Here is a 13,924-nt window from a genome sequence, read left to right on the forward strand (position 1 = left end):
GTTCCTGTGGTTGTCCACTCACTCATTCATTCATTCATTCATTCATCCATCCATCCATTCTCTCACTCACGGGCCAGAACTGCTGAATGGTCTGCTTCCTGAATTTGTTGTCCCCGTCACTGCCCATGGCCGTTCCATTGCTCCATCTGCTCAGGCCCCAGGAAGAGTCACCCTTGACCCCTACATCTAATCCACCAGCAAGCAAGTCCCATCCGCTCTGTCTTCCAAATGGCTACCTGACCACTTCCCCCCTCCTCCACGGCCCCACGCTGGCCCTGGCCTCTGTCATCTCCCGCCCTGTGTCCTGTGCCAGTTTGCTGCTGGGGCTCTCTGTGTTCTCGCCCTTGTCCCCGACAGTCCATTCTCTCTGCAGCAGCCTGTGGCAGCCTTTTAAGATGTGGCCCCTCTGCTCAAAATCCTGCTGTGGCTCCCACCTCTTGATGTGGAAAAAGCCCAGTCTTCACACGGCCTGCAAGGCCCTGTGATGCCATCCGCCCCTCTCACCTCTCTGACCTCTCCTACCACACTAGCCTTCTTGGTGGTCCTGGAGCTTGCCAGCCCAGTCCCACCTCTGGGCCTTTGCACATGCTGGTCTCCCTGCCTGGACTGCTCTCCCAGTAAGGGCTCCAATCCCCCTTCTCAGTGGTGAACTTCCGGGCTTCGCTATCTAAAGGTACACTCCCTGCCGCTCTCGTCCGAGCTGTTGTCTCCTTAGCACCGTCGTCATCTCATCCGTTCATGTTCAGAGGCGGATTAAGGTCGGTTGAAGCCCTGGGCGCAGAAGAAAATGTTGGGCCCCTTACATTAGAAAAAAGTGTTCAAGTTGGGGTTTTGCAGGGCCCTTCAGAAGTTGGGGCCCAGGGCGCGTGCCCGGTGCACCCGCCGTTAAATCCGCCTCTGTTATGTTGTATGTTCTGTTTCTGTTCTCGAAAATTCTCAGAGAGCAAGCTCCGTGGGCCTCGGGATGCAGACCTGTGCTATTTAGTGCTGTCAACTAGAAGCAGGTACCTGCAGCAGTGCCTGGCACGTAGTAGGGTTCAACCAACACGTGCCCGTTTCTTAGTCACCTGGTCATCCGTCCACTTAATCGTCCCCCTACACATGCAGCTGTCTCCTGTCTCGTCACTTGCCCCCTGAGGGCAGGGGGCTGGGCTGTCCCTCTTCATCCCAGTGCCCAGCACAGACCTGAGCATCGGAGTCACAGAGGCCAAGGAGCCAAACCCAGCATCACCCCCAGCACTCATGGCCTGGTGGGAGACAGTTCTATAACTGGGTCATCGGCAGAGACCCCAGGGGGGTACAGACCCAGAGGAGGCCCTGACGTTACCCAGGAACGGAAGTCAAGGCAAGATGACCGGGGCTGTGAGCCAGCCTGGTCGCCCCCCCACGCCGCCCCCGCCATGCCGCCCGCCCTCCCTCTGGTACCTGGGCCTCCACGTCCGTCAGCTTGCGGGTCTGGGCGGTGGTCTGGCTCAGGAGGCTGGTGCCCAGCTCCAGGATGGTGGCCGTCTGGTTCTGGACCATGTGCTGCTGGACCTGCGCCAGCTCCGACCTCAAGTTCATCTGGATGTACCTTTCTAGCTGTGGAGAGACCGTGGGCTGAGGTTGTGGGCAGGGGCTGGGGATGGCTCCTGCCCCTTCCCTGTGTCCCCAGGGAGGACACAGAGCAGCCAGCTGAACTATTCCAGCAGCTTTCTCTCGGGTCTTTCTTCCTCCACCCGTGTCCCTCTCTCCCTACTCCGTCCTCCACGGGGCAGCCAGAGGGAGCCTGTCAGACCTAAGTCAAACCGCATTCTTCCTCGGCTCAAAACCCTCCCAGGCTTCCTATCTCCCTTGGGGGAAAGCCCAAAGTCTGCTATGACTGCAGCTTCCTGCACAACATGGCCACCCGCTGCTGCTCTGATTTTCCCTTTTAGTCCTCTGTTCCTTACTCACTCCAGAGGCAGCAGCCTCTGTGATATCCCTTCAACACAGTAAGCATGTGCCTACCTCAGGGCCTTTGCACGTGCTGTTTCCTCTGCCTGGAAGCCCCTCTCCCCATCATCCCCGTCAGCATGCCTCCCTCCTTCATGTCATTTCAGGTCTCTTCTTACCACGTATCAATCTCTGACTTTATATTACATCTATTGCCTGTGTTTCCCTTGGATTTGGATTGTCAGTTCCATGAAGTCAGGGACTTGGTCCCGCTCACCATTTTGCCTCCAGGTATATAGCACAATGCTTACCACACGCTGGGTGCTCAGTAAATATGACTTTCAATGGCTTGATAGAAAAGGGGGAGCAGTGAGGGTCAGGGCACAGCCCCCAAAGTCATGCCCATTTCCCAGCTTCCTAGGGGAGAGCCCGCAGCGGAGCATATGGACACCTCTTGCCCAGTATAAGAGTTTGTAGGTCCATCTGCCAAACTGGACTTTCTTTTGTTTCCCTGGCTCTCCCATCTGCCAAACAGGGCAGATCAGGCCAGTCTCCAAGGATTCTTCTCCCAGCCTGAAAGTTCTGGGATCCGACAAGGTCACAGGTATCGTGCATTTCTTTCGTGTGTGTGTGTGTGTGTGTGTGTGTGTGTGTGTTTCCGAAGTGAGAAGCGGGGAGGCAGTCAGACTTCCACATGCGGCTGACCGGGATCCACCCAGCATGCCCACCAGGGGGCGATGCTCTGCCCCTCTGGCTCATTGCAGCCCAAGCCATTCATTCTAGCGCCTGAGGCGGAGGCCATGGAGCCATCCTCCGCACCGGGCCAACTTTGCTCTAATGGAGCCTTGGCTGTGGGAGGGGAAGAGAGAGAGAGAAAGGAGAGGGGGAAGGGTGGAGAAGCAGATGGGTGCTTGTCCTGTGTGCCTTGACTGGGAATCGAACCCGGGACATCCACATGCCAGGCCGGTGCTCTATCGCTGAGCCAACCTGCCAGGGCTCATTTATTTCTTTGACATGATGCTTTCCCCCCAAGAGCAGATGTCTGGCAGTGACGCCAGGATCAAGTTGCAAAGGAGGAGTGTTCTCAGGGCTCAGTGCCCCCCGTCCACTCCTTCTCCATTCTACACACGTGCTGGCCTCTTGCCACCCCCCTTCCGCCTTCCAGCCTCCTTCCTCACTCTCTGCCTCGTCTACACGAGACCCCACTAAGGCAGCTCCCGGGGTCCCTGGAAAGACTGGTTCTCCCCGGGGAGAGGTGGGGGCCAGGCTCTGGCTGCTTCCCCCTCCATCTCTTCTCCTCTCTCCCATCCATCTCAGTTGGCTGTGCCCCTCCCTTCCTCCCCAGAGTGCTTTCTAGAAAGAGCCCATTCCATTGTAGTGCGGAGTCAAATCCTGAAGGGGGCGCGTGTGGGCGCAACGGCAGTGGTCGGAACAGTGGTTCTCAGAGTGCGGTCCCTGGAGCCTCAGCACCAGGGAAGCTTGTTAGAAACGCACAATTCTCGGTCACGCCCCAGACTCCTGAGTCAGAAACTCTGCGGAGGCCCCCAGCCACCCAGATGAATTTGATGCGCAGTCAAGTGTGAGGACACTGGGTGGAGAGGTCACAAAGGGGACTGAGGACCAGGGAGACAGGCACTTCTGAGCTTCTTCCGTCTAACCTCTCCCAACTGCGCTGTTTTGGCCACGCCTTCTTCTGAGCTTCTCAAGTCTCTGTCCCGTTGCCCGCCCCCCTCCTTCCCCTGCCTCCTCAGGGCCCCTCCCACTGTCCCCTGCAACATGCTTCAATAGCTTCCATCTAAAAAATAAAGAAAAAAAATATCCGGCCCCAAAGACCCCTCCAGCTGTGCCTCCAATGTCTCTGCTCCCCCTCCATAATACCATGTCTCAGACAAACTGTCTCCACTTTCTCCATCCTCGCCCTTAAAACAATGTAACAACATTGTTGTGGTGTACTTCACACATACAAAAAAAAAAAAAGGATAAAGAATTATATGGGCCCTGGCCGGTTGGCTCAGCGGTAGAGCATCGGCCTGGCGTGCGGGGGACCCGGGTTCGATTCCCGGCCAGGGCACATGGGAGAAGCGCCCATTTGCTTCTCCACCCCCCCCTCCTTCCTCTCTGTCTCTCTCTTCCCCTCCCGCAGCCAAGGCTCCGTTGGAGCAAGGATGGCCTGGGCGCTGGGGATGGCTCCTTGGCCTCTGCCCCAGGTGCTAGAGTGGCTCTGGTTGCGGCAGAGCGATGCCCCGGAGGGGCAGAGCATCGCCCCCTGGTGGGCAGAGCTTCGCCCCTGGTGGGCATGCGTGCCGGGTGGATCCCGGTCGGGCGCATGTGGGAGTCTGTCTGACTGTCTCTCCCCGTTTCCAGCTTCAGAAAAATACAAAAAAAAAAAGAATTATATGATAAAAGCTGTGTAGTTAAACCACGCTCAAAAAAAATATATATATATATATGTAATTGATCCTGTTAATTCTGTGCACCCCCCGCCCTGGCCTGACAAAGGCAGGGTCGGGGGACACTTCCCTGTTCTCATCTGTTTCTCTATCTCAGCAGCAGTGAACTGAGACGACCACTCCCTTCTTCTGGAAGCACTTTCCCCTGGTTTTCCTCTTGTCCTCCCCCCACCCCCACACCTCCTCTCTGCTTCCTCCTAAACCAGGTTCCTACACCTTGGGGGGGGGGTCTCCGAGTCTAGTCCTGGGCCCTCCTGTCTCTGAACGTTCCCTCCCTAGGTCTAGGGTCCTTCATGGGGGGAACCACAGGGTCTGTGAAGAAAATTCAGCGGGTCCATGAATGTGGGCGGCAAAAGAAATGTACATCTTTTGTACAGTAGCCTGTAATTAAAATTCGGCATGTCCTTCCGTTGTGAGCACAGCCCACACACCATACATACCACTGTGGGTTGACTTCATTACCGATAGAAATCATGCACAGTTTCATGTCACATAGTAACACGTGTGTTATACAGTATGGCTCCGGAATCACAGCCATTCTCCAACCCGCCACTGGATGACGCTACAGCCAAGAGCACCGGACTTAAGTGTAATGTTGCGATTTACAGTTGCAACCGCACTGGGTGGTCTGATGCTCTCATCTGATCAGTTGCATCGGGGCCCTGCAGCAGGTGCTCCTGTTGGTCCCAGGATGTCCACCCCCCCTCCATGCGGATGACACCCCCTCTGTCTCCCACCCAGACTTCTCCCCTGCATGTGCCCCCTACCCATTGTCCCACAGGGGTTCCCGACGAGCAGCTCAAGCCAAAGCACCCAGCGCGGAACGCCTGACCCCTCAGCTCCCACCACCCCCAGCCCCTGCATCCCCACCCCGCCCTCCCTGCGGCTTCCCCCTCTCAGTAAATGGCCCCTACCAGGCCTTACGCCCCACACCCGGACCTCACCCTGGACTCTTCTTTCTCTCACCTGCCCTACTCCACCCACCAGCGAGTTCTGGCCACTGCGATCACAGAGCAGGTTTTGAGTTGGTTCATTTCCCTCTGCCTCCATCAAGCCAGGCTACCTTCATCTCCACGGGTCAGAGCCTGCTGCCCCCCCCCCCGCCCACCACACCTGTTAGCCCCCCAGGGCTCTAACCTGTGGCTGGCAGGGCGCCCCACGGTGGGTGAGGGGGAGCAGGGCCACACTGAGGCTGCCCTGGGACTTCCCCATGAGGCACGCACCTCCTGGGACCTGGTTTAGGATGCAGACTCCTAGGCCCCGAGCTTCGGCTCCACGCTGTCAAAGAGCGGGTTCGTTCCTGCCACAAGGCCTTCCGGGCAGATGGACCAACTCAGGCCCAGAAGGCTTGCCCAAGGTCACGACGTGGTGGGCTAGGTTCCGAGACTCCTGGCTCGGGGGCTTCCTCGAGGGTCTGCAGGGCTGGGCGGGACCTCGGGGTAGCTTGGGGGGGGTCATCTTGAGTGACAGCAGTTCCTTTGGTTCCCTCCTTAGTCTCTCACTGGTCCTTGGGCGGCCAGTGGCTGGCGGGACCAAGGCCACCCGCAGCTGGGACTCATCACCCTAGTTGCCAAATACGCCCGCCCACCGCATGAGCTCTGGGATGGGTAATCCAGGCCAGATGGGCCCAGTGTGGCCAAGGTGGGGCTCTGGGGACTGATGTCAGCCTGTGTGGTGGGGGTCTGGGCCAGGACGCAGGAGCCAGCGGAGGCCCCGTGGGGACACCCACACAGGGCGGGGTGCCACAGCCTCCTCCTGCCCCCACCCTTGGGCCTGCGCCTTCTCTGCCCGTCCTCATGTTGGCCAGTTTTTAGGGCTGAGATGGAGAATGGGGGCCTGGACTCCCAGCCCCCTTCCAGCCTGCAAAGAGGCTGACCTTTGGCCCTTGGGCTACTCTCCCCCTCCCCCCTTGGCCTTGGGCTTGAGTTCTGACTCTGTCCCACTGCAGCTGGGGGCCTCTAGTAGTTGAGAGCTATGTTTCTCTGAGCTCACTTTTTCAGTGGGTGACATGGGACAGTCAATCCTGCTCCTTGTTGAGGAGAAGGCATTGGAAAGGGCCTTGAGGAGAGGGAGGGAGCTTTGACAGGAGAGGGGGAGCAGACAGGTATTTCGGAAAGACAGCCAGGTGAGCATCTGTGAAGGAGCGACCTGAGTAGCCAAGGAGGTCTTCTGGAGCTTTTTTATCTCCTGCATTGTTTAAATAACAAAGAAGACTTCCACTAGGGATCAGATCAACAATTCTGGTCCCTCCGCCCAATGGACTCCACTCAGCACTGTGAAGGAACCCTCACAGCATGAAGGAACCCTCAACCTGAATGACTCTCAGGTGTTTATTTTTTTATTTTTTTTCTTTTTCTGTATTTTTCTGAAGCTGGAAACGGGAAGAGACAGTCAGACAGACTCCCGCATGCGCCCGACTGGGATCCACCCAGCATGACCACCAGGGGGCGATGCTCTGCCCCTCCAGGCATCACTCTGCTGCGACCAGAGCCACTCTAGCGCCTGGGGCAGAGGCCGAGGAGCCATCCCCAGCGCCCGGGCCATCTTTGCTCCAGTGGAGCCTCGGCTGGCTGCGGGAGGGGAAGAGAGACAGAGAGGAAGGAGAGGGGGAGGGGTGGAGAAGCAGATGGGCGCTTCTCCTGTGTGCCCTGGCCGGGAATCGAACCCGGGACTTCTGCACGCCAGGCCGACACTCTACCACTGAGCAAACCGGCCAGGGCCCTCTCAGGTGTTTAAACGCCAGACGCAGAAGGCTACTTGCTGTTTGATTCATTCCTATGACTTTCTGGAAAAGTCAGAGTCCACTGCCAGGGGCTCGAAGCGTGAGGGCAAGGACGGACCACAAAGGGACGCAAGAACTTTCTGGAGTTAGGCCACGTCTATATCATGATTGTGGACTGTACACGTTTGTCAGAACTCCTCGGACTATATGTCACAAGGGTGAATTTCACTGTGTGGAGAATAAAATACTATAAAAACCAAACCCACCCAACAAAGGTTCTTTCCAGACGCCCCAGGTATAAATACATATCGTCATAACAAATGCGTGTCCTCAGAGAACTCCCTCACCCTGCGTTTCACGCATGGATCGCCCCTCCCCCGGGATTATTTCTTGAGCGCCTACTACATGCTGGGCGCTTTCCTGGGTACCAGGAAATTGGGACAGAACAGAATTGACAGGTTATCTGATTCCAGGGTGTCCCACTAAATCCATCCATTAAATTCCAACAGTGATGAGAGCTCGGAAGAAAGTAAGATGGGGTCGTGATCGGGGTCCGGGGCAAGTTCAGCCCCAGGGGCAGGGGGGCCCTCGCTGAGAGGGGGGGTGTCGGAGCCGAGCCTGGTGAGAAGGGGCCAGCCAGGGGAAGTCGGGAAGGAGGGAGGGGACTCTGGACAGACAGACGGAGGCAGAGACGAGTGCGGAGGCCTGAGGTGGGAGGGTGTCTGGAGCGGGAGACTCTGACCTCACCCCTCCTGGCCGTGTGGCCTTGGGTGAGTCACGTCACCACCTGGTGCCTCAGTTTCCCCGTCTGTTAATGGGCGGGTGCTCTTGCTTCATAGGCTTGTGGTGAGAATTAATTGCAGTAATTCTCTCAAGCGCGGGTCAGCGTTGAGCACGCATTTAGCGCCTAGTCGGTGCCCCGTTATCTTTCTTTATCCTGCGTGCTCTCTGGGAGGCAGGGAGGGTTTCCAGCTCCACTTTGCAGAAGGACCAGATGACACAGGTGGCTGGCTGCCCCGGGACCCCACCGCTGGTCAGTAGCCCCCACTGGGATGACCTGTTGACCGCGGCTCGGCCTGCCTCAGCTCCCACAGAGGGTTCCTGGGGTCCATTCCAGACATTTCCGAGCTGGCTCCACGGTTAAGCAAACGCTCCGAGGCCCGAGGCACAGGCTGTGTGTGGGGGAGGGCAGACCTCGGGCCTGTTTTCTCACATTTCCTGCCCAAGGAGAAGAGAGGGAGAGGGTCTGGACACCCCGCCAGCCGAGCCCGGGACCTAGAGGGAAAGCCGGAAACACATGGCCCTGCCCCCAGGGGATGGCCAGGATGAGCCGCTTGCACAAATAAACCCGTCCCTCTGGGGAGAGCCGTGTGTGCCTCCCACCACAGGCCATCGCCAGGCTGAGGGCATCTGTGCCAGTCTTTCTAGGCTCCCTTCTTGGTAAAATAACCTTATTCCTCCAAGAAACAGATGCTGTCTCCTCCACCCCAACCCCCAGCCCCAGACAGAAAGCAGCCAGCGGTAAGGTTAGGAAATCAAACCCCGGGAGATTTGATTCGACAACTGAGATTTATTTCTTGTTTGGATAACCCAGGGCTGGAAATGCCAAGAATTTACGGGCAGCCCGGGGAGGCCGGGGCAGGGAGGGAGGGTCTTCGGCTGGGCCAGGGCCCCCACGCCCCCCACGCCGCCTTCTGCTGGACGTGTTTTAGGCCCACGGCCACCCAGGCGAGGCCTAGCGACCGCCAGGCTGAGGGGCTGAGTTATTCTGAGGCTTGATGTCAGGGACCCGGAGCAAAAAGCAGAGCTAGGGGCAGTGCCAGGTCTGAGGCTTGATGTCAGGGACCCAGAGCACACACAGCAGAGCTAGGGGCAGTGCCAGGTCTGAGGCTCCTGCCCAGCCCCTGAGGGCTCCCCCTGGGCTTGGGGAGCGGGAGGGGAAGAGAAAGAGGGCCCCCCCCCCCCGCAGAGCAGCCTGGCTGAGGGGTAGGCGCTGGCCATTGGCCGGTGTGTCCTCCAGTGTGAACAGAGCGTGTAGACACCTGGGGAGGTAGAGGTGGCTGTGGGGAGCAGGTTGCCTAGTGGTTAGAGGGGAACCTGAGAGACTTGGGGAGATGCCAGCCAGACAGGAGGGAGAATCAGAGAGTGACAGTGACACATACACTGGAAACCGAGGGGGCCGCTGTGACGGCCCCAGGAGGGAACCGCAAGAGGCAGAGAGACACAGAGATAAAAACAGAGAGGCAGAGACAGACAGTGGCGTGGGCACAGAGGGCCAGCCGGTACTGGTACTGGTACCAGTACCAGCACTGGCATGGGTGAGAAAGTGGAGGGACCCACAGTGTCGGGGTTCGGAGTCTGTCCTGCCCTGGGGCCCCCGAGACTCAGAGGACGGTGTGCTGCCCTTGGGTGCTGAGGGTGGACCAGGAGCCTGGGGGGGCTGTGTCCTCTGCAGAGTGGGCCCCTGGGGGGGCACTTCCCCGCTGGGATGGCTGGGGTCCCTGGGGGTGGGGGGTGACAGAGATCAGCGTGCGCCTCCTCTGGGCACATGCTGGGGGCAGATGCTTCCCCAGCTCCGCCACTCCTGACCCACACGGCGTGCCTCTCCGACGAGGCACCGGGGGAAGGGCCCGCGCTGGGTCCCGGAGCGAGGCTGCGGCGAGACCGCAGGAGGCCACGTGGCTAACCACTGAGCCACCCCGCTCCGCGAGGGAAGCCTGCTCTCTGGCTGGCTTGGTCGTTCACCCCCTCCACATTCCTGTCTGCTGCCAGGAGCTGATGTACGGCCCACCAACCATCCGGACATGAGTCACGGTGGCTGGAGCTTTCCAGAGGAGGAGGAGGAGGAGGGGGAGGGGGAGGGGGAGGGAGAGGGGGAGGAGGAGGAGGAGGAGGAGGAGGAGGGAGAGGTGGAAGGAAGGTGAGCCCAGCAGAAGGAAGGGAAGGGGGAGGGGTTCGTGGGAAGGGAGCGGGAGCAAAGGCAGGGTGCACGCCCCCCTGCCCACCTTTTGCACACCTGAGCACAGGGCAGAAGGGCCCTAGAAAGCTGCATGCTGGGAGAAGGGTGGGTGTGGGGGATGCCAGAATGCTGAGGCGGGAGGGGGCCTCCACCGTCTCTCTCTCAGACCGTGCCCCCCCCGCCCTGAGGGGGCATCTACTGTCTCTCTCTCTCTCTCTCTCTCTCAGATTGTGCCTCCCCCCCCCACCCTGACACCCTCCGGTCACCAGAAGGGACCTGGAGTGTGGAGGAAGAATCATGGGTGGTTTTCCTGCTGTGTGAGTGGCAGGTCCCTTCCCTTCCTTGGCCTCAGTGTCCTCACCTGAACAGGGGGCCACTGAGAGCACCCCACACCCACCCAGTGAGCAGAATTTTGCTGGGTGCTGGGGCTGGGGAGGCAGGTTACCTCCTGTCACCCCTGGTCACCCCTGGTGGCCATGGTGATGATGATGATGATGATGATGCTACTAGACAAGGCTATTTTGAAACTCATTTTTGGGGTTTTTTTTGGCCTCTTCTGGGATGTTACAACAGAAGCCAAAAAGGGACGTTGGAGTTTCAAGGACTCTGGACTGAAGGAATGCACAAGAGAAGAGCCAGAGGACGGTCCCAACCGCGGCCACAGAAGGTTGCGGGCGTCCCTGGTTGGGGCCAGGGCGAGGGGCAGGGAGAGGGACGGCTGTGCCAATGCTGCCCATCCCTGAGCCAGGCGTCCAGTGTCTCAGCTGAGGGGAGGAAGGGCCCGGGAGGGGTGGGACCCATGTTTCTGTTTCCAGGGAGCGCCCCCTGCCGGCAACAGCCAACATTGATTGAGAGGCTGCTCCATGCCAGGCTCCGGGCCGAGGGCTTCCTGTGCCTCGTCTGGTTAAATCCGCATGGTGGCAGTTAGTGTTGTCACCCCACTTTGTGGGTGAAGAAGCCAAGGGTGGAGACGCGGGAAGGGTCGGACGGTTTAAGGAGGTTGAGGGGTTGCGGAGGGTGGGGCTCACAGCCTCGGAGGGAAGAGTGGCCGTGGGCCCTGGAGGAGCCCCGTCTCTGAGCCCGGAAGGCCCTGGGGACCGGAGGGCACTTCTCTCCCCCCCCACCCCACCCCCACCCCCGTTGTTCCAGGGAAAGAATGAGAATGGGGTGGGGTTCACCATAGAGGCTTGAGGAGGGTGAGGTTTGGAATCACCCTTATGGGATGGGACTGGGGACAGGTGCCCAAAGGGACACACACAGATTTCAGGGTGGCGTGGGCCCTCACTGGGTCAGCTCCAGCGTGTGAAGACCAGCGCTCCCTGGAGGGGGACCTGGGGGAGGGGGATGGTAGAGGCTGGAAGTGTCGCAGGGCCGGTGGTGGGAGAGCAGGTGCACAGAGGACCACCGGAAGAAGGTAAGCGAGGGTAAGCGAGGGCCGAGGAGACGGGCAGACGGTCTGGGCAGGAACGAAACCGGAGGTTAAGTGCGCGTGCGCCCGGATGTGTACAGCAGTGCCTGCACTAAGCAGGCTGTTAGCTGTGTAAGGTGTGGGAAAGCCGTGGGCCTTGAGAATGGGTCAGCCCAGGGTGTGGGCAAAGGCCGCCCTTTGGGGAAAAAGGAGGAAGCTACCAGAACTTCAGTTCACATGATTTCACGTGCTATCTTCTTAATGTTCAGTTTTGTTTGTGTCATGCCCTGTACATATGATCTTAATATGGCTGCAGACGCATACGCATAAAATACATGTGCGCAGATGGGGGAGCAGACGCTGTGGCTCGGACACGTGAGTAAACCATTCGGACACCGTGGGGCAAGGGGGCCCGTTCCTTGAGAGGCACCTGGGGAACATTCTCGCCTCCTCTGTGCGCGCCTTGGTCTGGAAGCCGCGGTCTGCCCTTTAATACACTGGAAAGCTCCGAGAGTCGGTTTACTCCCCTCCATCCCCCACTGTCGATGGGACTGACCCAGGGCCTGGGGCCTGGGGCCTGGGGCCTGGGGCCTGCTCGCTCCCTCGGGAGCTCCTACTTAGGGGACCCGGCAGGATGCCCCTCCTGCCCGAGCATCCACCCAGGGCCGCGCCTGCCTCCTCCACCTCTGGACCTCAGTGCCCCGCCGAGGGCCTGGCGCATAGTAGGTGCTCGGGGTGCTTGTTAAATCAGCGAGGACGGGAGATCCGAGAGTTGCTCCTGCCTTGGGCCACGACGGGGGTGTGGGGGGCAGGGGGGTGTCCTCATCTCCTTGACCTCTCCCACCCCACAGCCCCTCCATCAGCACAGCCCCTTCCTCCTCCTTCGGAATATCCCGGAACCTGACGATGACACCTATTTCCCAGCCAGTCCCCCTGCCTCAGGCCTCCTGCCCGTCCTCCCTGGTGGTGGCAGCAGCCTCCTCCCTGGGCCTCAAATCTTCACCCTGTCTGTCCGTTCAGACTGATTCAGGTTTGTCTCTCCCGGCTCAGAACCACATAGTGGCTCCCGTGATGCTCGGGCCAAGAGCCAGAGTCCTTCCGGAGGCCCTCACGGCCCAACGGGGCTGGCTCTGCCCTCCGCTCCCCTCTCGGGTCTCGTCCCTCAGCCCGTGGTCCCCCTCCCTCTCTGCTCCGGCCACCCTGGCCAGCCTGCTGTTCCCCAGGCACCCCGACAGCATCCCCACCTCCCCACCTTTGCACCTGCGGACCCCTTTGTGGTAAGGGCCTCCCCGCAGGCACCTGTGTGGGCTGTTCCTTCAGGTCACTTGTTCTCAGAGTTCACATGTCACCCCCCCTCGACTGCTCTGGCCTTAAACAACCACCCTGGTCACTTCTCGCCTCTTCCCCTCCTTCATTTTGCTTCACCATCTGACATAGTAGATTTTTACCGTTCATCTCTTTATGCCTCTTGTCCCCCTTGGTCCAGAAAGGGACGTAAGGTTCATTTGCTGTTGTATCCGCCCAGCACCTAGGAAGGGCCCGCCCCATAGTAGTAGCTCTCCACCACTTTCTATCGGGCGAATGAATGAATGGCAGTTAGGGGGTCAGGTTTCCGGAGCGGACCCTGCCCGGTCTTGCTGTGTGGCCTTCGGCCCATCCCTGCCCTCTCTGGGCCTTGTTGTCTCAATCTGTACAATTCAGAGACAAGAGTCCCGTCAGCCTGGCCCCTGTGCCCCCGGAAGGCCTCTGGGGCGGGTGCTCCAGCTGCCAGTCGCCGCCGCCACCGCCGCCACCCCCTCCGCAGGCCCGGCTGTACCTTCTGCAGCCATTGCGTGTTGTTCTCCAGAACCTTCTCCAGCTGTCGCACCCGCTGGGCAGACCACTCGCCGAGGTTCAGCGCCGTGGCTGGCGAGTCCCTCTGGAGGCTGTTGGAGCCCCGGAAGGTCTCGGGCCCCGGAGGGCAGGGTTCGGGCTCGGGCAGCACGAAGGTGTAGCTGCACTGGCCCTGCTGGACCCGGTGCGCCCGGCGGCGCCCTCCGGCCTCCTGCCCCCTCCGCTGGGCCGCAGTCATGGTGGCCACCGTGAGGAGGAGGCCAGCCAGCAGCATGGCTGGCCAGGAGAGCATCCAAAGACGTGACGACGATGACAGTGAGGGGTATGCGGTCAGAGTCCCCCGGGGCCCCGCTCCGCACCCAGGAAGTACCCACTGTTGGCCAACAGCGGACAGGTTCGCCCGCAGAGCGGCTGCAGCTGCGAACCCCTGTCTGGCTGGGCTCCACCCGGACGGCTATTTATACTTGCTCCAGATGCCACAGCTGCTCCGCTCCGCCCACCGCCTCCCTCCCGCTCCCACACTCTCCCTCACCTCCATTCTTCCCCCTTTCCCTTCCTTCCTCCTCACTGGCCCTCTCCCGACCCTGTCTATGCACCGTCCCAGCTCTGCCTGCGGGCCCTCAGAGCCCTCTTCCTAC

At 59.9% G+C, this 13,924-nt stretch overlaps 1 protein-coding gene across 3 annotated transcripts in view; it reads right to left on the bottom strand.

Moving 5' to 3' along the window:
* ANGPT4 (angiopoietin 4) overlaps positions 1-13,694 on the bottom strand; it is a 36,522-nt gene extending 22,828 nt beyond the window's left edge. For all 3 annotated transcript variants that reach the window (XM_066235633.1, XM_066235632.1, XM_066235631.1), the window contains exons 1-2: positions 13,270-13,694; positions 1,426-1,581 (exon numbers count right to left, since the gene is read on the bottom strand). In XM_066235633.1, the coding sequence (XP_066091730.1) occupies positions 1,426-1,581; positions 13,270-13,578 (465 nt within the window). In that variant the 5' untranslated portion in view covers positions 13,579-13,694. The remainder of the gene's footprint in view (positions 1-1,425; positions 1,582-13,269) is intronic.
* Positions 13,695-13,924: the final 230 nt, after the last annotated feature.

The sequence above is a fragment of the Saccopteryx bilineata genome, chromosome 6 (assembly GCF_036850765.1).
Source record: "Saccopteryx bilineata isolate mSacBil1 chromosome 6, mSacBil1_pri_phased_curated, whole genome shotgun sequence".
NCBI lineage: Eukaryota > Metazoa > Chordata > Mammalia > Chiroptera > Emballonuridae > Saccopteryx > Saccopteryx bilineata.